Source organism: Podarcis filfolensis (genome assembly GCF_964270895.1).
Source record: "Podarcis filfolensis genome assembly, chromosome: 6".
Lineage (NCBI taxonomy): Eukaryota > Metazoa > Chordata > Lepidosauria > Squamata > Lacertidae > Podarcis > Podarcis filfolensis.
The window spans coordinates 85,159,465-85,182,725 of record NC_139609.1 but is presented as its reverse complement, the minus strand read 5'-3'; the positions used below and the strand labels follow the sequence as shown (position 1 = coordinate 85,182,725).

Genomic DNA, 23,261 nt, shown 5'->3' with positions numbered 1-23,261 from the left:
ACCATAAAACCACAGTTGTTAGCATCGGTTTATCTCGAGAGACAACAAAGTGCACCTCCCGGGGGACAAGTCAAATGCGCCTGCCGTGGTTGCAAAGACCAGAAACTTGCTCCTCCCTCGTTCCTTTTGCTGTGCTAGCAGCACCAAAGTGACCTCTCTGGGGGCACAAGCCTGGACAGTGTGTATGGAGGTCCTGGGCTGCCCAGACAAGACTCCTCTCTTGGCCTCGTTGATGTGGTCCAACGGAAAGCAGAGCAAGATGTTTGGCACCAGCTTGGCTGCAGGAGTTGTTGGAAGGAGGCGTACAAGGCACCATCCAACCGTCTTAGGGGCTGCACTCCAGATTAGTGCAGGGTCTGCTCATTAACCTTTTCTTCTCCCGAAGATGTCCTGCAGTTACTACTACTATATAAGAGTGGGGAACCTCTGGCCTCCCAAAATGTTGCTGGCCTCAGCTCCCATCTAACCCAAAGACCCCAGCCAGGGACTGTAGTCAACAGGTTCCCCATCTCCAACCTAACCATTCTATGCAAATTTCATGGAGTGTGGTTAATTACTCAGAAGCAAGCCCCCACTGGCTTAAACCACAGAGCCTAGGGCTTGCCGATCAGAAGGCTGGCGGTTCGAATCCCCACGACGGGGTGAGCTCCCGTTGCTCAGTCCCTGCTTCTGCCAACCTAGCAGTTCGAAAGCACGTCAAGGTGCAAGTAGATAAATAGGTACTGCTCCGGCGGGAAGGTAAACGGCGTTTCCGTGCGATGCTCTGGTTTGCCAGAAGTGGCTTAGTCATGCTGGCCACATGACCTGGAAGCTGTACGCCAGCTCCTCAGCCAATAAAGCAAGATGAGCACCACAACCCCAGAGTCAGTCACGACTGGACTTAATGGTCAGGGGCACCTTTACCTTTTTAAGGGTGCAATAGACCTGCAACTTTAGAGACCAAGTGAGGAACCAGGAAGTCCCCATTTCAGCTCTTGTCTCTGCTATGGAACTCACTGTGGAGATAACAGCACTAACCTGTCTTCGGAAGCGCTGCTGGAAATGCATATTAAGTGCTTTGTAAAGCCTTTTCTTAATTCCAAGTTTCCTTATGCAACTGCTGCCCCTGGCAAGGGAAGTTGCAATCTAGGTGGCTTGAGGTTTGCACCATCTTTTTTTAAAAAACAACAACTGGGAAATCTCACCACAAGGTTTTTTTAAAAAATGTGGATCTATAATTCTGCCATGGTTGTTTGTTCTTTAAATGAAACCTTACCAAGGAAGCGAGCGAGAGAGAAAGAACACAACAGAATAACATTTCCCTGGAAGCTTAACAATGCCCTTTTGATTTTATCTCTGTTGCTACCATCTGGAGATGCATTTATACGTGTGCCTCTAATTTTTCTTTCGTGTGGTTTTTGTGCTTTCTGACTTAAAAGTAGACCTTAAGATCCAGGGGTACTCGACAAGTTCCCTAACTACACACAGCAGCCTCCTGAAATATGGCCGGTTTATTAGTTACATCACCCAAATGGTGCAAGTCAATTAATATTCCATATGAAACCGGCATTGGTTATCTTTCACTCCAGAGTAGCCTCGTATCTTGTGTGTGACATTTTTGAGACAAGATTTCCTATGAAAACAGAAGGAAGGGGGAAGCATCTGGAGCAACATCTCATTGCCCTATAAATCACTTCTGGCCTCCTCTTCTGGTTGCAGCATGCCTTGTCTGCAGAGCTGGGAACGAAAACACAACGATGCAGAGTGGATTTGTTAACCCCGCGGGTTGAGGAGCCCCTTTTCAGCTCAAGGGCTGCAACCCCTGGGCCGGCAATCCCTTGCAGACTGCATAGTAATGGTTGGTGCAGCCAGAAGCAAACGTGTGCAGAGCGATGGATCTGACTATAGTATGCCACGCTCCGGTCACATTAAAGCCTGAAGGTTCTTGAGCCACCTCCTGTGAATTTCACTTCTTCTATTTAACCCATGCTTGCATCCCCCTCTGCCCCCTGCCAAAAAGGATTTTTGTGAAAATAAATATTGTATTGGGCTTTCTGGGCAACTTTCCCATCACCTTTAAGCTGAATTTGATAGTATTCCATGGCCTCTGCTTCCAAGCAGGCATCCCTCCCCAGTCTGATTTCTTTTTGGCTGCTGGCATTCCAAGGGGCAGCAAGCCAAAGCAAGACGAAATTGGAATAGATGGCTCAGCCAATAATTTAGAGGTGTCACCAGGCAAGCTATGGTTCTCTCAACTTCTCTCTCCCATGCAAACTCCTGCTACTTAAGATACTGCCTGATGCTGGTTCATGTAGTTCTGTAATGCCTATCTGCTTGCAGCAGATTTTCATGTTTTAATCATGATCCTTTTGCAGCCCTATCTGGCGATGCTAAGGATGGATGGAACTTGGTACTACTCACATGCAAAATAGTGTGCTCTTCCAGTGAAATACAGTACTTTCCCCAATACGAGGACCATCTTATTTAAAAGGAGGTTATCATAGTGCTCTTGCCTCCCAAGGCTGTTGTAAACATCACTGACATAATGTGTTGTAGTTGTTTAGTCATTTAGTCATGTCCGACTCTTCGTGACCCCATGGACCAGAGCACGCCAGGCACTCCTGTCTTCCACTGCCTCCTGCAGTTTGGTCAAACTCATGCTGGTAGCTTCGACAACACTGTCCAACCATCTCGTCCTCTGTCGTCCCCTTCTCCTTGTGCCCTCCATCTTTCCCAACATCAGGGTCTTTTCCAGGGAGTCTTCTCTTCTCATGAGGTGGCCAAAGTATTGGAGCCTCAGCTTCCAGTGAGCACTCAGGGCTGATTTCCTTCAGAATGGATAGGTTTGATCTTCTTGCAGTCCATGGGACTCTCAAGAGTCTCCTCCAGCATCATAATTCAAAAGCATCAATTCTTTGGCGATCAGCCTTCTTTATGGTCCAGCTCTCACTTCCATACATCACTACTGGGAAAACCATAGCTTTAACTATACGGACCTTTGTTGGCAAGGTGATGTCTAAACTCTTGACATTTGCACCCTGGCTTTGCCGCCTGACTCTGGAAAGGCTGTGCCTCCTGTCTTTCAAGAAGAACACCCACTCTCAGCCTAACCTGCCTCACAGGGATGTTGTGAGAATGAAATAGGGGAGGAGAAGCATACGGCAAAGGGGAGACCAACCTTGCCCTGTCAACTGACCACTGAAGAAGCAGCTGTTTTCTTCTTCCCTCCTCAGCCTTTTTCCTTTTGTATCATGCCTGTTAGATTGCGAAGAGGTTGTGAGCCAGCAGGTAGCAATTCTGCTAATTTTTTTGTAAGAATAATGATTTTTTTCCTTATTCTTATTATTAAGTGTTTACATAATACAACCTTAAGTACATCATAAGTTTTCATTCTTCTATTTCTCTGACTTCCCATAACCCTTGATAATAATTTATTTCTTATACCCCGCCCATCCAAGCTTCCTGAAACAGGCTGCCTTCAGATGTCTGTGAGAAGTTATTTAGTTGTTTAACTCTTTGACATCTGCCGGGAGGGCGTTCCACAGGGCGGGTGCAGCTACCGAAAAGGCCTTCTGCCTGGTTCCCTGTAGTTTCACTTTTCCAGGCCTTATAACCTGGATAGCTCAGTTGGGTAGAGGGTGGTGCTGATAAGGTTGCAGGTTTGATCCCCGTACGGGACAGCTGCATATTCCTATTTTGCAGGGGGTTGGACTGGATGATCCTCAGGGTCCATTCCAACTCCACGATTCTGTGATTCTAATGAGGGATCCTCCAGAAGGCCCTCGGAGCTGGGCCCCAGTGTTCAGGCTGAACGATGGGGGTGGAGATGCTCCTTCAGATCGTACGTGTGCAGCTCTTCGAAACTGTTAGGCTCTTTGGAGGTTGCCGTCGTTACTAGCAATCGTTAATAAGTTTGAGCAGGGTGGGGGAGCAGCATTTCTCAGTAGGAATTATCCAACCTTTTCCTGTTCTTTCCCATTTTAGGAAGGAAGCTTGTGGCCTTCAGAAAGCACAGTGTCGGGAAATGGAGTAACAGAGGTAAGTAGCATGGTGTCAGGGCTGGAGTCAGAGGCAAGTCAGCACAGTTGCCACTGAAGTTTGCTCTTTATGCAAGGAAATTGCATACAGTGGTACCTCGGGTTAAGAACTTAATTCGTTCTGGAGGTCCGTTCTTAACCTGAAACTGTTCTTAACCTGAGCTACCACTTTAGCTAATGGGGCCTCCTGCTGCCGCCGCCACGCAATTTCTGTTCTCACCCTGAGGTAAAGTTCTTAACCCGAGGTACTATTTCTGGGTTAGCGGAGGCTGTAACCTGAAGCATCTGTAACCCGGGGTACCACTGTATTTCTCCGGGTAGTTCTGGGGAAATCTTGCTGGACCTCCCATCGTCCCTGATGGCTGCCTATGCTGGCTGGGGCCAAGGGGAAGTAAAATCCATGACGTTTTTCGGTACAGTCGTACCTTGGAAGTCAAACAGAATCCGTTCTGGAACGTTCAACTTCCAAAGTGCGGCTTCTGATTGGCTGCAGGAAGCTCCTACAGCCAATTGGAAGCTGTGGAAGCCCCGTCGGATGTTCGGCTTCTAAAAGAACGTTAAAAAACCGGAACACTCACTTCCGGTTTTCAATTGTTCAGGAGCTGGAACGTTCGACTCCCGAGGCATTTGGGAGCCGAGGTACGACTGTATAGGCATAGATGAACCAACAACCTGGTTCCCTATGAATCAGCACCCTCTGTTCCTATTGCAGAGTCTGTAACCTGAAGCGTCTGTAACCTGAGGTACCACTGTACAGCTAGCTCAGCAACCCTTCACAGTTCCCAACACCACTTTCTTCCAGCTGCCAAGACTGAAGGTTCCCCCCTTCTACCCTTTCTAAGGCTCCACATTTCCCAGATGTTTTCCAAGAAGCCTTAAACTGTGTCTGTGCACCTCTGGTCTCTGTTCTGCCCTTCTTGTTCCCCATGATGTTCTTTGAGACCAGTAGGAGAGGGAGTCCTTGGGTTCTGCAGCAGCCTCTTTATCTGTCTCCTCTGCTTCAGCCTCTGAGTCTGAACTGCTGCCTGTCACTGGCTCTCCCTGCTCACTAAACCCTGTAGCCCCTTCAGCACCCAGCCCCTCCTCCCAATCTTCTCCCTCTGATCTCTCCTCATTGTCCTACCACCAACCCCTTGGCCCTGAGCCTTCCCCCTCTGGGGGTTCCCGTGGGGCTTCCCACCACTCCCCTTCACCCAGCCTGTGCACGACACACAGTCGAAACTTAGCAGAGGCCAGATTTCGTGGGTTCACACATGGAACGCGACGCTTACGCCCGTCTCCCTTCTTGTCTCCAGCAGCAAGTCTACACGCCGAGGCCTACGGACCGGCTTGCCGTCCCGTCCTTCTTGCAAAGGGACCGCTTCAACAGATTCCAGCCGACGTACCCTTACATGCAGCACGAGATCGACTTGCCGCCCACCATTTCTCTGTCGGACGGGGAGGAGCCCCCGCCTTACCAGGGGCCGTGCACACTGCAGCTCCGAGACCCGGAGCAGCAAATGGAACTCAACAGGGAGTCTGTCCGGGCGCCTCCCAACCGAACCATCTTTGACAGCGACCTGATAGACAGCTCGGTTTACGGGGGGCCCCGGCCCCCCAGCAGCAACTCTGGCATCAGCGCCACCTGCTACGGGAGCAGCGGCCGGATGGAAGGGCCGCCCCCCACGTACAGCGAGGTGATCGGTCACTTCCCCGGCTCGACCTTTTACCAGCACCAACAGAACAGCGGCGGGGTGACCGCCATACTGGAGGGGGGCAGGCTCCACCCTTCGTCGCAGTTCGGCAGCCTTGAGAGCACAACAGTGTGGAACAAAGAGAAAGAGAAGCAGAAAGGGCACCCCTTTTAAAAAAGAGCGAGAGAAAGAGAATGATATTAAACACTCTGCACTTGTTAACCGGGGTGGGGTGGGGGGTCGGGGGGGGAAGATATCGAGAGGCGGAGGCGCTGTGTATGAAACGCAACGCCCGTCTCCATATAAATATTTACATGTTTATGTTTGGTCTCAATGCACAAGCCAACCAAGCTTGCAAAACATTTCTTTGTTGAGTTCTGTCTAGAAAGGTTGTTTTTTGGGGGGGGGTATGTGTTCTGTTTTGTTTTTTTTAAGAGAAAAATACCCAATCCTTTTTCTCTGCACCCCCCCCACACACCCCACCTGCCACCTTTTGCGCCTCCCCCGGCCCCCATTTTGTTTCTAGTTGAGCTGCGTGTTTCGGCGCTACAATATTTTTGTTGTTGTTGTTTATTTCACTTAACTTTAAAAGACAAAAATATTTGCACAAAAACATTTGTTTAAAGATCTGCAATATATATATATATATAAATATAAATATAAATATATATTAAAAAATAAGAGAAACTGTATGTGTGTTGGGGAAGCAGGTATTTTTATATTAGAAGAGACTATTGATGAGGGGGGAAAGAAGAAGAAAAGTTTTTGTTGTGTTTTTTTCTGAACTAGAATTAAAAAAAATGGCAATTTTTGTGAGGCAACTCAAAAGAGCATGTATTACATTGTAAAAAAAAGTGAAACAAAAAAACAAACAAAAAAAGCAGGGGTTTAGAGTTATTTATATAAATGTTGAAATTTTGCACTATTTTTTAATATAAATGTGTCAGTGCTTGTGTTGGTCAAAAGCCTCTTATCACATCTACCACAAAACTGTTAAGGGAAACATGTTTATAACAGGGCAGTTCTATATGCTTCTACTCAGAAGTAAGCTCCACTGAGTTGAATGGGACTTACTCCCAGGTAAATGTGTATAGGGTTGCAGCGGAAGTAAGGACTAAAAAAGAGAAATTGAGGGAGGGAATGCCTGTAAAACTAAAGCCACAGACCAGTAAGGAACATCATGTGAAGACTGCATCTTGTACATTTTCCTACTTTCCTATTTTTGCTCTCCATAGTCACTCGACCATGTCTCAAACCTGATCATCACATCTATGGCACCTGACTACAGGTGTCCTCAAGATACCTGACTGCAGAATGTACACGGAACTGTATCTGTTCTGAAGGGTGTTTAATGCACGCGTATAAACTACCCTTTCTTTTCTGGTATGGTATGATTTCGACTTAAAGAGGAAAGAGGTCATTTATACATTCGTGCATACACCTTTCGAAATTGGACACTGTTTCCCTTCTTTTTGCACTCAGGTGTCTGTTCCCAGGGATGTTAAGTCACCGCAAGATTCCACTCTTGTACATTCCCTTGGAAATAAAGACTTTTTTAAAGAAAAAAAATCAACAAATAAAATATTGACTGTGCATTTGTTTGGCCACTTATGGTTATTGGAAGCATGAAAAAAAAAATTTAAAAAAGCAAAGTTTGGAGCTTGCCCCAACAAAGAGCATTACTGCATGATTTCACAGTTGCCCTGGTACAAGATTTGTCTGGCTCTCATTGATATGGAGATAGCTATGCATATTGTACAGACCCTGCCGGCAAAATGCAGAACTATGGCTGAAATTTAAATGGGTGGGGAACCGCTGCTTTGAGCAAAGCTAAGAAGAGCACAGACATCGTGTTCTTTAAACAGAGTTTTGCAAAGCCAAGACCTTGAGAGAGCAATTTAAACGGCCCCTTCTGCTGCTACCGTCTCACTAACTTCAAGATGACTATAAAAGCATAAGTGGTCGTTAAAATGCCTTCTTTTTAATGATCAGGTGATGACTTCTAATTGTTGGGGTTATTTCCCCCGCCCCCCAAACCAATCTGGCTCTCTTCTGTCAGTTAAGGCAATAAAAGCAGGGAGATCCCACAAACCTGCCTTATGGATGTTTCTGTAGAAACCTGGTTTGGGACAGCTCCATTTTCCATAAAGTTTTTGAATAAACTCTTAAAAGAAGGTTGACCAGAAGGGGAAGGATAAGGTCCCTGTGCACTTAATACTTGTGTAAATGAAGAGAAGGGCCGAACAGGCGCAGTTTGGTCTGTCGGGGCAAGAATATGGGTCCATTGATACCCCTTCTGTTTACACAAGTATTAACGTTGCAAGAGTCTTGTCTTCCTTTGCTCCCAGTTTTTTGGGCCTGCAGAACAACCCACTCGCCCAGCTATGTGGTGAGCCAAGTGTATAAAAACTCTCAGCTGGTTTCCTCAACCATGGGTAGGCAAACGAAGGCCCGGGGGCCAGATCCGGCCCAATTGCCTTCTAAATTCAGGCCGCGGACGGTCCAGGAATCAGCGTGTTTTCACATGAGTAGAATGTGTGCTTTTATTTAAAAGGCATCTCTGAGTTATTTGTGGGTCATTGGAATTCGTTCATTCCACACATACCCAAAAAATATAGTCCGGCCCCCCACAAGGTCTGAGGGACAGTGGACTGGCCCCCTGCTGGAAAAGTTTGCTGACCCCTGGTCTTGGGATTCAATCCATCCATGTGCCCCACCTGCAGATTGGAAGATGAGAGCAGCCATTTTGGCAGGACTCGCTCAGCTTCCTCTGATCATTACCTGTGTTTTATTTATTCTAGATAAATTGGTTCTGATTTAGGGCGGGGCTGGGAGTGGGTCGTGGACAAATGTAGATGGAAACATGTTGACTCCTGTGATGTATTAAAGGCTAAAGAGTTGTGCTTAATGCTTGAGAAGCAAAACCTTTACCTCTTCCGAAAGTTGGCCTTTGCGCAAAACCTAACCATTGCAACATCCTTCTGTGTCGAGGTTCTGCTCGCTAATCCTCCTTCAAAACAGCTCATGTCATCGTTATCTTTTCTTTTCGAGTGTTGTCTCGTTCTCTTGTTTCATAAAGCATTTTGTCTTACAACGCTATTGTTTACATTTTTTTATATTGTATATAAAAAAAGACCTGATCAGTTGCTTTAACCTTCATGGTGAATTTGTACGTTGACTGTGCGAGAGAGTGAGAGTGAGAGACGTAAATTATGGAGAGAAAGAGGAAGAAATAGATGCATGTATAAGGGAACGGAACGCTTTTTTCCTATCTTGTGCGTAGATTTTAATCTGTTGCTGCAAAGGTTGCCAACTCTATGGAAACAAACCAGCCTGGCCTGTTCTTCTGTCTTTAACAGTAGCACGATGGTGAGAAATTAGCAAGTGGAGATTTCCTCCCCGCCCCCAAACTCTGCGGAGACACAAACATGATCGCCTGCTGGTGTGTGCATGTCATGTCTGCACAGACCATGGAGGACAGGTTTAGCAGTGGCTATTAGGCACGACATGCAGTACACTACTAAATATCAGTTGATGCCTTCACATCCTACTTGTGGGATTCTTGGAGGCATCTAATTTGGTCACTTTGGGAAGCTGGACGAGGTGGAACAGGTTCTGCTCTTTTGGTCTCGTGTTCTTAGCTGCTGATAAAGGCACAGCTGCAATGGCCAGTTGAAAAGTTGGCAACCTTCACGCCTACACAGTTCCACCAAGCTGGGGGGATGCAAGAGCTCCGTGTTGGAGTAATAGGGAATGGTTAGAAGAGGGAACTGTACCAAGTGACCATTTTTTTATTTTATTTTTTACAAAGAGGTGTAATTTTGCTTTCTGCCAGATGCTAACTAGTAAGGTAACATAAATGAAAGATATAAAGGCAATAACTCTTGTTTTTATGCGACTTTTCTATTACTTGAAGAAGAAGAAAAAAGAAGGGGGGGAGGAAACAGCAATCCTGCAGCCAACCAGAGAACAGTTTTTAAAGTTCTGACCATTTGCAACATTATTTATATATATTTTAAAAAGGACACTAGAGACAACTAAGAGATGAACTTGAAGTTTTCACCATTTTTAAGGAATTTTTGTGCTTTTTTTTTGTTTTCGCCTAGCGATAGGTTCCTGGACCTTTATTATTATTATTATTATTATTATTATTATTATTTACAGCATCGTAACCTGCCTTTCCCACCCATAGCTCCTTGACGATAGCTTTACGACACCTGCGATTTACCTTCTTTTTTTAAAAAGTGAACTAAAAGGAATAAATATCGCTTCCTACGAAAGGTACAAAGTATATGAATTTATAGAAGTTCTTTTTTAAAAAAGAAAAAAAAGTATCTTTCCTTTATGTAACATGTCTATTTAGTGCCTTATTAAAAAGAAACAGTAAACCTCCCTTTCTGAAGAAATAAATTAGAAAAGGGGGGGGGAGGGAGGAATCCAATCATTGCTAGTGATAGGAAACTTCCAGGGTTTGGTCACTTTTCCCTTTTTTAGATCCCTGGTTTCCCTAGTTACTTGTTTTTTTCTGAAAGGGGGGGGGGTACCACTTCTTTGAACTTGTACCCGTGACGCCCCCTCTATACCCAGTCTGATGTGCCTAGCTGCTTAAGGTGCTCCCTTCCTGTCATCTTCTGCCGCCTCTTTTCTTGGGACTGTTTGTGAGGTAACTTGAAATACATTGTATGCACATATCCTACTCCAGTAGGTATTAAAACTGTGGTGGATATTGCAAACCGAGAATACCAACCAAAAGACGAAACCGAAATATATATATATCTGCCGCCCTCTTGAGCCAAAACGAGTGACTAGTAACATTCTCTGTCTTTTAATTGTTTGTTGGTCGTTGTCATTATTTTCCTTCTCCGTTCTATGGTCTTAACTAGTGTGTTTGCTACAGAAAGAAAGGAAAAAAAGAGAGAGATAACAAAACAAAACAAAAACGCTTACCTCAATAGCTTTTGGGTGAATGTGCATCACATATCTGGAAACTCTTTGCTGTCGTTGCAAAACCATGACCGGGGTTGGTGGTTGTTAAATGTCCTCCGAGTGCCTTGTATAAATTGGGAGGAGTCTGCTATCAGAGGGGGTGTGATGGTGGGTAGGGGGGCAGGAGGCCCACTGCTGACCCCCACCTTCAGCTGCTTGGCTCTTGCTGCTGTTACTCCTTGCCGTGTAACTGTCCTACACCTGGCCATTTCCATGTAGGAGCAGTAGGGATGAGTTGCAACTGCCCCACTAGCCTTGCCCCTTTCCCTCCGAGCGGCCGGGTGGTCCGGTCCCAAAGGAAGAAGACAAACAGGGTCAGCAGTGACATTGGTGAGGAGGAGACCCCTGTTGGGGGAGGCCCGCTGCCCCCAATCCTCTGTTCCGCCCCACCAAAACAAACCAACAAAAACGCTAGAGCTGGCACTGGGCTGCCAACTTTGTTCCTGGCTTTGCTCCTCTGCTTTTAACAAAAGGCTGGCGTGCATCCACAAACAGAGAGGCTTTCCCACAATGCTCCACCCTCTTCCCTGCCTTTCTTAACTCACAGCATAACACTTCTGTTGTCCACTCCCATCCCTCTTTCCACCAGAGTCTCTGCCTGACCAAAATAGCCGTGTTTGTGTGTGTGTGTGTGTGTGTGTGTGTGTGTGTGTGTTTAATGCCATCATCCTTCTTAAGCTTTGCTAATCAACTTGTTGAATGGCCAGTTGTAGTTATCAAAGATAGTATTGGTCTAAGCAGGAGCCACTGGGAGAACTCCCTTATCCCAAACCTCCAGGCATTCAGATACATAGCGGACATCAATGATGTTGACAACTCATCAACTTTGATCTAATGTTGCCACCTTTTACTTACCAGGGCTCCTGTGCCTTTTCAGCCTGGGTGGAAGGCAGAAAGACCCGCAAGCAAACGTTTTTTCCCTGATAGCACTTCCATCCCAGGAGAAAGGTGTGCTTGTTGAGCTTCTGCCAGACGCGAAGTTGTTACAGACCCAGGAGCCCCTCCAGGAGGAAAAAGTGGCAACCTTAAGTGAATTGTGCCAAGAGGAACTCAGATGCTAACCTGGACTCATCAAGGAGTCATTCCGCCGTTGGGGTTTCTCAGGTAGTTTGTTCACACTTGCTTAAGTGTTTGCAGTGAGAAATATGTCGTCCCCCTGATAATAATTACCCCCCAGTAATAGTTTTGCAATCAGATCTGCAACATGTGTACGCTGTCACGCTGGCTGTTTAAACGAGCCAAGTTCTTAGATGGTTTCTGAATGGCAAACCTGGCTTTACCATTTGCCAGTTTTACAGAAATTCTGCTAGGAATCTTGCTTGCATTGATGACACACTTGTGCACAGCGGATTGTATGTAGTCAGTATTAATCATAATTCCATTCTTGCCCCCATAACTCAAAGGGAGATCTGTGGGCCTTCATAAAAACAGAGTGACGGACCTTCATTGATAAAAAAATAGATGGAAGGACAGACCTTCATTGATGAAAGCTGCGTTTTTGTGCCTGACTAAATGAGTGAAGATACAAGCCCCAGAAAAGACCTTAAAAAAACAAAAATTATGGGGAGAAAACAAGGCAACACTTATAGTTGACGAACTCCTTTCTAACTGCTAGAAGTGTGAAGAGCCAGTAGATCTGGAGGGGGTTTTTTTGTGCTGTACTTTTACAGTAGAACAAAGAGAATTCTTAAAAACCAGTTCCACCAAAATATTATGTACTGAGGTATGAATTCGTATTTGAAAATAAGAATGGCAGGTTACAAGTGGTTCTTAGGTAGTCCAGTTTCTTTTTCATGATTCTTGCTTTCAACTCTTGTAAGCGTTGGGTTTAGAAATCTGATCCACAATTCACTTAAGACTAAGGATGGTCATAGGTAAGAATATATATTTAAAAAAATCAATATTGTTCTGAGAACATTGTTCTTTCTTTTTAGTACATCTGAATCTCTCTTCAAAATTGCACTAAATGCTATGTTTAACAGAAAGAAAAAAACAAACACCCTTTTTTCTCTCTTGAATTAAAGAAGCCAGAATTGTAGCATAAACATACTAGCCAAGAACAGACTTAATTTGTATTCTCTTGTATGACCTGTGTGGCACTCAGATATATATATAGACCTATACTTCTCCCGTGTACTACACAAAACAAAAGGGGTTGGAGAGGAAAAAACAAAAATTTCCATAAACTGCTTTTTTCAATTTTTTGCTGTAATATAGAAGCTCATGAAGGACTACATTAAAAGTCCTAATTTGCCTGCCTTATAGTCACATTTCATTGTATTTTAATATTTTCTTCAATTTCCAGTTGGATTGCTTTTGGCTTTGGAGTTTGTTATAGGCAGTCCTGTATCCTGAATTTTTTTTTTCTTCAGATAAAAAAAAAAACTTATGTAAACTATAGACAGCACATGCAATGCAGTACTTATCTATATTTTGCTGTTTTAGTATGAATATGTACTCTGATGCCAATTTCCACAACTCCGTTGTAAAACGCTTCTTGTGTAACAGTAACAGATGGTGGCAATGATATGTCATTCTATTCTTTAAAAGCTGCAATACTTAAAACAATAAATTTTACAATACTTTGGATTGCTTGCTTTCACCTTCTTGCTTTGTTTAACACGAATATATTATGTCTTGGAGACGCAACACTCAGATTTTGAAAAAGGAAGGGGAAAACCCTCTATTTGGGTCTTTGCATTCATTTTTTTAAAAAGCGAGGCCTTCTCAAAAATTAACAATTTATGACAAAGTGTGTGGATTTCTTCTTCAAGTAAATTGATCTCATTCCTGGAATATTTGTGTGTGTGTGTGTGTGTGCTTTTGCACACACATGCAGATGAAGTATTTATTTTCTTTTGAACAAAAGAAATATTCCTGATTTGCGTTATTGCATCAAATGTATACATGTCACAGCCCTGCCTCAAATAACGGTTTCAGATTGACTGAAGTCCTAAGCACAGATCTCCCGAGACTTTCTTTTCCTCTCTGAAGCTGTGGTCGAATTGCAGTGATCACATTAAAGTTATGATTGAAAAACTCAGCTGTTTGCAGGGTTTTCTTGAAATGTCTTTTTGGATTTTCTCATACCACCTGGACATGCCTCCCGCTCTATATGCATACTGTTCACAGTGAGTAGTTCTAGGGTCGGTGCTGAAATACCTAAGACTGGCCTCAGAGACCTGCCTTGTGCATCTGCAGCAGGTATGACTGGGCCGGCGGGAACAAGGGCCTTTTTAGTGGTGGCTCCCTTCTTATTAAGCTTCATTTGGTTCCCTTTCACTTAGATTTCTTTCTGCAATCTTTCTTTGGTGGTTGGTATGGTCTTAAACTTCTTTCACTGTTAGCGTAATGGTAGCGGATGATGCATAGCTTGAATGTAATTACGATATAGGTTGTTTTTGTTTTTGTACTGCTTTCAAACACGTATAATGTGCTCGTGGTTTTAATGACTGGATTGGTAATGTTTAATTTTATTGCTGTTTTTGAGCCACTGATGGTTGTCACCAATGTTAGTTCTACTCAGGAGCAGAACCATTTAAAATTAATGGGCATGACTTGCTTGGGTACATTAATTTGAGTGGATCTACTCTCAGTTGAACTTGCTTGGATACAGCCCTTAGGAAGTATTTTGGTCCCGAAAAGCAGCATGAAAAATTACTGTACTTGCATTGGGTGAGAGGGCATTGGAGACTTGTGGGAGTACATCCGTTCTTAGAGTAGATCTGTGGCTTCCTGTAGGTCTCCTCTAAATGTAGATCCAATCCATGGTGTCTCTGATTTGTTTACAAGTATATAAGCAGAGCACAGTGCATTCCTCAAGAGCTCCACATTCCCCAAGTGTCTCTGTTTTGGCTATTAGCTTTTTAGCTACATTAGTTCAAACTGCAAAACTTTTTCCAAGCTGAGGCTGCATTTAAATAATAATAATAATAATAATTTAGTTTTATCAGTAGAAATTTACAATCGAACAATTTGTGTAATCATTTTGTGAAATTCTTTGAATCTCGTGACTTCCCCCCTATCCCCTACATGGGTTCTTATTACCATAATTAAGACTACGTATCAATACGTTCTCCACTATTTTCATTTTTCCAAATTATCCATAATCTCCGTTACTTTACAAGTGATTCTTATAGTCCAGCTAAAGTTTTGATTTGCTTACAATGGTCTCCTAAGTAAATTATAATTTTTCACCATTCCAAGTCCTTGTCTTCTTGGTTCCTGAGTCTCCCCATTAGTTTTGCCATTTCGGCATAGTCCAGCAGTTTGGATTGCCATTCTTCCCTCGTCGGAGTTATTGCTCCTTTACATTTTGGGGCTAGTAGCATCCATGCAGCTGTTGTCGCATACATGAAAAGTCTTTTCTGGTCTTTTGGAATCTCAGTACCTGTAATTCCCAATTTTAAAAGCTTCTGGGTTTTTTTTAGCAAAAGTTATTTTAATTTTTTTTTCAAAAGTTTATTTATTTATACCATTTCACAAAATGATTTTGTTATTTTACAAGTCCACCACATATGAAAGAAGTACCTTCTTTTTCTTTACCTGTAATTCCCAATTTAAAAAGCTTCTGGGTTTTTTTAAACAAAAGTTATTTTAAACATTTTTCAAAAGTTTATTATATACCATTTCCCAAAATGATTTTGTTATCTTACATGTCCACCACATGTGAAAAAGTACCTTCCTTTTCTTTACACTTCCAACAAATATTTGAACTATACATTTTAGATAGTTTAGTAGGATTCAAGTACCACCGATACATCGTTTTCATATCATTTTCTTTCAGCGTACAACATGCTATAAGTTTTAAATCTATTTTCCAGAGCCTCTCCCAATCTCCCATATGTCTGCATTATGCCATAGGCCTCAGATTCCTCCTCCTCCTGTCTTGGTGTCAACATGGGGCTCAATCTGGCAGCTGCGTAGCGTGGGTTGTCAGCACCCGGGGCAAGGCAAGTAATTTGCGCCCCCTAACCTGGGGCAAGGCAAGTAATTTGTGCCCCCTAACCCCTAACCTGCCGCCGCTGCCAGCTTCTTCTTGCTGCTGCCTGGGCTGGGGTATTTATGGTAAGGTAGCCACGGCGGTGGCGGCGGGTCCGTGTCAGGTGATCTGAGGCGAGTTGCCGCTGGCGCTGCCGCCCAAATGACGCCGCTTGCCCGGAAGAGGAGGAGGGCAGAGAGGCGAGGAAAATGCAACATGGCCCAGCAGCTGCAGCAGCGGCGGCGGCGGCTGGGCTGTGAGGAGGGGCTGCCTGGCGCGCCCTCCGCGGCCCTGACGCGCGGGGACCGCGGCGAGCGCTGAGAGCCGCTGCCTGCCGGACGCCTTCAGCCCGGACGCGCGCACAGTTTGTCGGTTCCACGAGACATGGGGCTCTGCTACAGCCTGCGCCCGAGGCTCTTCGGCGACTCCGGAAGCGGCGAGCGCGCCCTCCCCAGATGTTGCGCCCGGTGCGGCCGGCCCCCCCTGCACCCCCCACGCTACGCCACTGCAATCTGGCACCCTCCTTTGGACTAAAACTTCCACAATCCACAGGAAGTATGTTGTGTCAAAGCAAGTGTTCTTACTCCACAATTTCCCAGTGCATTTCCCCATGAAAAGGTATGAACTTTTGGGGCAGCAGGTTTGTTGCACAAGACCACCAAAGCAACCCTAAAGCAGGCAACCTCAAATTGCCAGGATGTGATGGAATCCCACCCCAAAGTAGTGGCAGTCTGGAAGAGACTCCTTGTCTGGAAAACAGGAGAGCCACTGCCAGCCCGTGTAAACAGTATTGAGATTGATGGACCCAATCGCCTGAAGCAACTTAGCAATACAAATGCCAGCAGTTGAAACGAAACACTTCCAAGCAGTTTCATATATGAAAGCAATTAAAAGAATATCCTACATGATTTCAAGAGGGTGTGCGGGTGAAAGAAATAAACGCAAACAAACATTATGGTTGGTTTTCTTCTGCTTTTTGGTTACCAGCACCATCGCAGCATTATTTTATACGCCGTTTCCCTACCACTTAGGGGGCCCTCAAAGCAGGTTACAATAAGCAAGAAATGCAAGAAATATACAGTGGTACCTCAGGTTAAGAACTTAATTCGCCCTGGAGGTCCGTTCTTAACCTGAAACTGTTCTTAACCTGAGGTACCACTTTAGCTAATGGGGCCTCCCGCTGCCGCTGCACGATTTCTGTTCTCATCCTGAAGCAAAGTTCTTAACCCAAGGTACTATATCTGGGTTAGCAGAGTCTGTAACCTGAAGCGTCTGTAACCCGAGGTACCACTGTAAATCAATTTAGTAAAAGCACGATGAAACGGAAAACCAGAGGTTCTACAAATCAAAGAGAGGATTGTTATTAAACTGTATCTGATAAATAATTCAAATTCTGGTTCTGGGGTCCCCAACATGGCACCATGGACACCCCAGTGCCCTCAGTGCTGCCCCTACCCATTTTTGAGCAACCACTGAGAGACCTAAGCTTTCAAACAGCCAGGCACAAAACTCCTGCCTCTGGTTGTTTAAAATAGTAATCAACCGCTGATTATACACACACACACACAGTAGACCCTCGGGTTATGTTACTCTCAAGTAACGTAGACTTTGGGTTGTGAAAGCAGCAAACCCAGAAGTATTTTTCTGGGTTTCGCCCCACCGCATGTGCAGAAGCGCGCCTCTGGATACCGATTTTTCAGGGTGTGCATGGACCCCCGGAATGAATTAAATTCGTATCCAGAGGGTCCACTGTAAACACACACACACACAATTATTATATACTCTATTTATGCTGCTCCAAATCCCTTAAATAATAACTTCTCAAGCCTTGACTCCGATTCCACAGTCTGAACCCCATCAAGAGCTATTTTGAGGAACACAAACCATATCTGGGTGCCTATAAGACTCTCGTATTTTGAGCCCGAGTGTTTCTCTGGGTCACAGTGACTTAACAGCTGAGTATGTGGGTCAGGCTAACACTGACATTATTTACGGGGCACCCAGCGTTTGCTGAGTGTGCCACATGCAACAAGAACACAGAGGAGGTGCAACTGTTCATGCACTCTCCCAACGCACTCAGCATTGGGAGAGGCAAGCGGAGCATCAAAGTGTTGCAGTGTTGAGGTGGATAACATATGGAGAATTTACAGTTAAAGAAGGGGGGAATGGAAAATGAAACCCTATGAAGAAGTAAAAGAATTTGTCTATGATTGGTTGCACTACTATCAGGTCTGTGAAATGTTTTAAAAAGATTGTAAAATGTATGGATATGGAGAAAAAGAATCAAAATTTCAACTAGAGATATTGAATAATGAGTATAAAAATTTGTCTAAAACGTATAAAATGTTGCTGGAGTGGTATACAAAAGATGAAGAGGTCAAATCGGTAATGATACATTGGGCCAGAGATTTTGGTTATAATATACAATATGACGAATGGTCAAAATTATGGAATGAAAGATTAAAATTTATGGCATGTACTGCGTTAAAGGAAAATGTGATGAAAATGGTATATAGATGGTATATAACGCCAGTAAAACTAGCTAAAATGTACAAAACATGTAATAAGTGTTGGAAATGTAAAGAAAAAGAAGGGACATTCTATCATATGTGGTGGGAGTGTAAAAAGGTGAGAGGCTTCTGGGAAATGGTATATAATGAATTGAAAAAGATGTTGAAATATACGTTTATTAAGAAACCGGAGGCCTTCTTATTGGGATTGGTAGGAAATGAGATAAGTAAGAAAGACTGTAAACTTTTCCAATACGCGGTTACAGCAGCGAGAATACTTCTGGCCCAAAAATGGAAACAAGAAGAGTTACCGACGGTGGAAGAATGGAGACTGAAATTGACTGATTATGCAGAACTGGACAAACTAACAGGGAAGATTCGGTATCAACGAGACCAAAAGTTCATCGAGGACTGGGGAAGATTTACAGATTATCTGAAAGGCATATGTGATGAACAGATAACGTTTGTTGGTTTTCAAGAGACTCTGTGAAAAACAGAGGAACATTGTTAAAAAGAAAATAAGAGGAGGGAAGGAGATATCTAAAGGCAATACTAAGTTAAGAAATGCGTTAATAATATTGATGCAAACGAAAGATCGGCAGAGGAGCTGAGGGAAGTCCAAAAAAGAGATGAATGTGTGATAAAATGTGAATTGATTGTATAAAAAATGGTTGTTTTTTTCTTTTGTGGAAAACGAATAAAAATATTTAACAAAGTGTTGCAGCACAAAGTGTTCCAGGCACCAGCCTATGACACCATCCTCTCTCACCACCATAGTTTTAAAAAATATTTCCCCTCAACAGTGGTAGTGTCATTCCCTGTTTCCTGATATCTATCCCTTGTAATATCTTTTAAGGAGATAACTAGGAATTCAGATTGGGGTAGTATCAGGATCAGTTGGGCCTTTAGGGGATGAGATGATCTTTGATAACACAATAATGGGTGCTACTCTTGAGGAATCCCCACATGCCTGGGATTGGCTTGCAGGCCAAAAAGGCAAAAGGTTGAGAAACGAAGCAACTGAGTGACTGAGATCCATTTTTTATTCTATAATATAAAACTATAAAAGTTTATAGAGGGAAGTAGGGATGGTATGTCCTGCTATAGTCTTGTGTCCTTTAGATTTACAGCACTAATAAAGAAGCAAAAGAACTTCCCTTGGGCTGCATTAAATCAGGAAAGATGGGAGGTGCTAAAATTCTCATATTTGGGTATATGCTTTTCTGTCTCACATTCAGAGCACATCCAATTAGCCCACGAGAACAAGTTGTTGTTGTTTTTAGGGAAGGAGGGAATGTAGGAATTGCAGGGTCCCCTAGTTATACTTTTTAGGTTTCCCATTATAATTATTTTTTTACGCATCATAATTATCCCTATGGTGTTTATTTACCTAACCCTGTGGGTTTTCAGAACACTTTATAGACATGTACCGTATTGGCCCGAATATAAGCTGCACTCCCCCCAAAAAAATTCTGATTGCGAAAAGTTAAAGTGTGGCTTATATTCGCGACCTTACGGTATAACTGCTGAAACAGCTGCCCACGAGAGCCGTTGGGGGTGCAGGACAACGGCGTCTGTCCCAACCATGTCTCCCAAGGCTCCCCTATGCTGCTGTAAGGAAGGGAGAGGAGGCCACTAGCAAAGTGGTGGGGCTCCCCCCCCCCGGAAGCAGCCCGGGAGCGCGGGGCAACAGCGCACAGCCCACCAGCCACTCCCAAGCCTCCCCCAGTGCCGGCCTCCCCCCCCATTTAGGGTGGTAGAGCTGGGAGGCAGGCCGCACCCGCAAATAAGCCTTGAATTTTGAAGGTGCGGCTCATTTGCGGGTGCGTCTTATATTCGGACCGATAGTTTCATTTTGCACACATACATGCACAGAGAGAAAGGGAGAGACAAAATGAAGCATTGTGGCAAAGTTTGTTTTGATATTGTGGAAAGGTGGTGAAAGGCTAGATTTTGTGATGAGGCATAAGTCAAGATGCAGCTGCCATTCACAATGACCCAGTTCAAAATACAAACTCATAATGCTCGGATGAATTATGAACTGAGCACCCTTTCCCCCAGAAATTCTTCTCCGGCTCAGACTGTAAAAAGAGTTTCTGCTTCTGCATTGCCTCTTTGTTCCGGCTGATCGTTTATCCTGCTTTTTTAGGTGCATTGTACGTACAGTGGTACCTCAGGTTAAGTACTTAATTCGTTCCGGAGGTCCGTTCTTAACCTGAAACTGTTCTTAACCTGAAGCACCACTTTAGCTAATGGGGCCTCCCGCTGCTGCCACCGCGCGATTTCTGTTCTCATCCTGAAGCAAAGTTCTTAACCCAAGGTACTATATCTGGGTTAGCGGAGTCTGTAACCTGAAGCGTCTGTAACCTGAAGCATATGTAACCCGAGGTACCACTGTACTTCAGTTCTTCCATGTTAGCCCCTTATTCCCAACAAAGCTCTTGTTGATGGCAGTGAACTGTGTGATCAGATCGCCCAGCCAGGTAGTATTTTGTTTGGAGAGTTCCTTCTTTATTCTGGTCAATTGTTGCATTTTCTGCCTTCAAAAATTCCTGTTTTTCCCTTCACACATTCCAGTTGCTCCCTTCCTGTGCTGTTCTGCAATGCTAGAAATATAACTTCAGAACACTATCATGACACAGAGAGTGCAGTTCCTCAAAGTGATGTAGCTATGAGTATTTGTGAAATCCCCAATTCAAGTCTCGTATCATCTCTATAAAGTCGCTAGTCTTCACTCTCTGTCAACCCCTGCATCTCAAAGATGGGAATAATTATTCTGTCTTACAGAGCTGCGAGGATAATTGAGATGATTATCTTTACTACTCACTCTGTGCAGAGCTACTCTTGATGAGGGTCCAGACTCTGCAGCTAGTGCAGAATGCAACTTCTAGAATGCTGACTGTCAGTTGTGAAGCCATATTACAACAGTCCTGTAGGACCCGAACTCGCTACTTATATATTACTGGGCCCAATTTAAGGTGTTAATGACTTGGAACTTATGTGTCTGATGTAACGCCTCTACCCATACCAGCAGAGAGGGCTTATCGTCCTGAGTGGTGTTGGCCGTGTGGGGACCTTATTGGTGGTTGTGCATGCACCAAACACAAAGCTATGGAACATTTCCCCCCCCCCCCCTGGCTCTCTCTTTGATGAGTTTCTGTGAGCAACTCAAGACAAATGTCACCCAGACTTCTGGTGGATTTTCTTAGTCTGCTCTGGATCAGAGGGTTGCATTCTTGCTGCAGTGCGGTGCCTATTTATTGAACTGTGGCTCAGTGCTAGGATATCTGCTTTGCAAACACAAGGTCCCTGACTCAATCCCCAGCATCTCCAGATAGGTCTGGGAGAGAACCCTGCCAGTGAATGTTGACAATACTTGGCAAGATGGACCAAAGTATAAGGCAGATTCCTATGTTTTCATCTTATCTTTTTGTTAAGTTGTGGGTGAACATATCAGACGACACAGCGATTCTTCAAACAGCTCTTGTTTATTCACAGGCCAGAATAGAACTGAGCTGAAGGGCTCAGTCAGCCTGCTTATATAGAGCTCCAGTACAACATCACTGTAACAACTTTATAAAACTATCCAATCACTGAACGTCACTTTCGATCCTTCATTTGCATAACTATCTACAGTATCCCCCTGCTGGCCCAGGGTGAGAACTTCAGTACATAACAGTTTTTACCTGTGCTGTTGTTGTTTTTAAATGCATTTTGATTGCTAGATTAATTATTTTGTTGATTGTTGTGTGAACCACTTTGTGACCACATATGGGAAAACTGATCCATCCGTACTGGAAATCAGTAGATGTGACATGCTTTATTTGAACGATGGAATGAGGATTTGCTGAATGACACGAACACAACTGTTCCCAGTTTGCAGCTCTTGTGTAACAGCTGCTTGATATGCAAGAATTTACAGGCGGAGCTTTTCAGAACATGAAAATAAACAACGTGTGGACAATGTAACATTTGCTTTTTTTAAAGGGGGATGGAGATTCGAGACGGGAGGAGGCCCAGGAAATTAATAGCCCATTGAGTTCAACACCTCTTTCCAGATACTTTGATGGAAAGCATTGTTATAGGATTATGAGTCATATGGAAGAACAAGCCTTGCTGAAGAAGAATCACATTCCGGGTTGGCAAAAGGAAGCACCGCTTTGCACAGCACAGCACTTATGGCATTTGTTGCCAGAAGAGATGGTGATGTCTGCTAGCTTAGATGGCTTTAAAGGGGGATTAGACAAATTTAGGAAGGATGAAATCATCGGTGCCTTCTAGTCATGACAAACAGTGCCTGTTCCAGTATGGAGTGCTCCTGCTTAGGAGACTTCATTCCATTACTCGCTCCTGTTTTCTATTTCCCATCAGCCAACAGTTAGTCAGAATTATGTGGCCAATGAGTACAGTGGTACCTCAGGTTACATACGCTTCAGGTTAAAGACTCCGCTAACCCAGAAAGAGTGCTTCAGGTTAAGAACTTTGCTTCAGGATGAGAACAGAAATCGGGCTCCGGCAGCGTGGCAGCAGCAGGAGGCCCCATTAACTTAAGTGGTGCTTCAGGATAACAACAGTTTCAGGTTAAGTACAGACCTCCAGAACGAAGTAAGTACTTAAACTGAGGTACCACTGTATACTCAGCCACTGGGCCATTATGGGGGTCCTCCTCCATTTAAGCACTTTTTCTAAAGATTATTTTTCTGCAGACCCTGAGGGCACATGACCACCCTAACTCCATGGAGCCACTGCTACAGAGGCTGGCTGAAAAGTTGGCCATCACCCAGGACTCCACTGGTAGCAGACGAAGAGCCAATTGAAGAGAACAATTGCATCTGCTGCTGCTTGTGTTGGCTGCTTTCTTTCCTGAAAAAAAAAATGTGAGAGACGCATATGAAATATAAACACCGAGGTTTAGTATGACTGACAACTGCCTGGTGTGGATAATTACCATTTAATGAAGGAGGAGGAGGAGATTTCTGAAAGGCTTGACAGTTGCAGGAAATAATGAAGTTGGTGCTTTCCAACAAAAGCTCAGGCCAAGATAAAGTTGTGCAAGTCTTTAAGGTGCCACAGGACTCTTTATAGTTTAATGAGT

General features: G+C 44.2%; 1 protein-coding gene across 5 annotated transcripts in view; it reads left to right on the top strand.

Annotated features, from left to right (window-relative positions):
• The window catches only part of PMEPA1 (prostate transmembrane protein, androgen induced 1), an 89,242-nt gene extending 75,978 nt beyond the window's left edge, over positions 1-13,264 (top strand). For 4 of the 5 annotated variants that reach the window (XM_083619137.1, XM_083619134.1, XM_083619136.1 and 1 more), the window contains exons 3-4: positions 3,964-4,017; positions 5,312-13,264. In XM_083619137.1, the coding sequence (XP_083475263.1) occupies positions 3,964-4,017; positions 5,312-5,863 (606 nt within the window). In that variant the 3' untranslated portion in view covers positions 5,864-13,264. The remainder of the gene's footprint in view (positions 1-3,963; positions 4,018-5,311) is intronic. The other variant, XM_083619135.1, reaches the window with a different exon arrangement.
• The last annotated feature ends 9,997 nt before the right edge of the window (positions 13,265-23,261 follow it).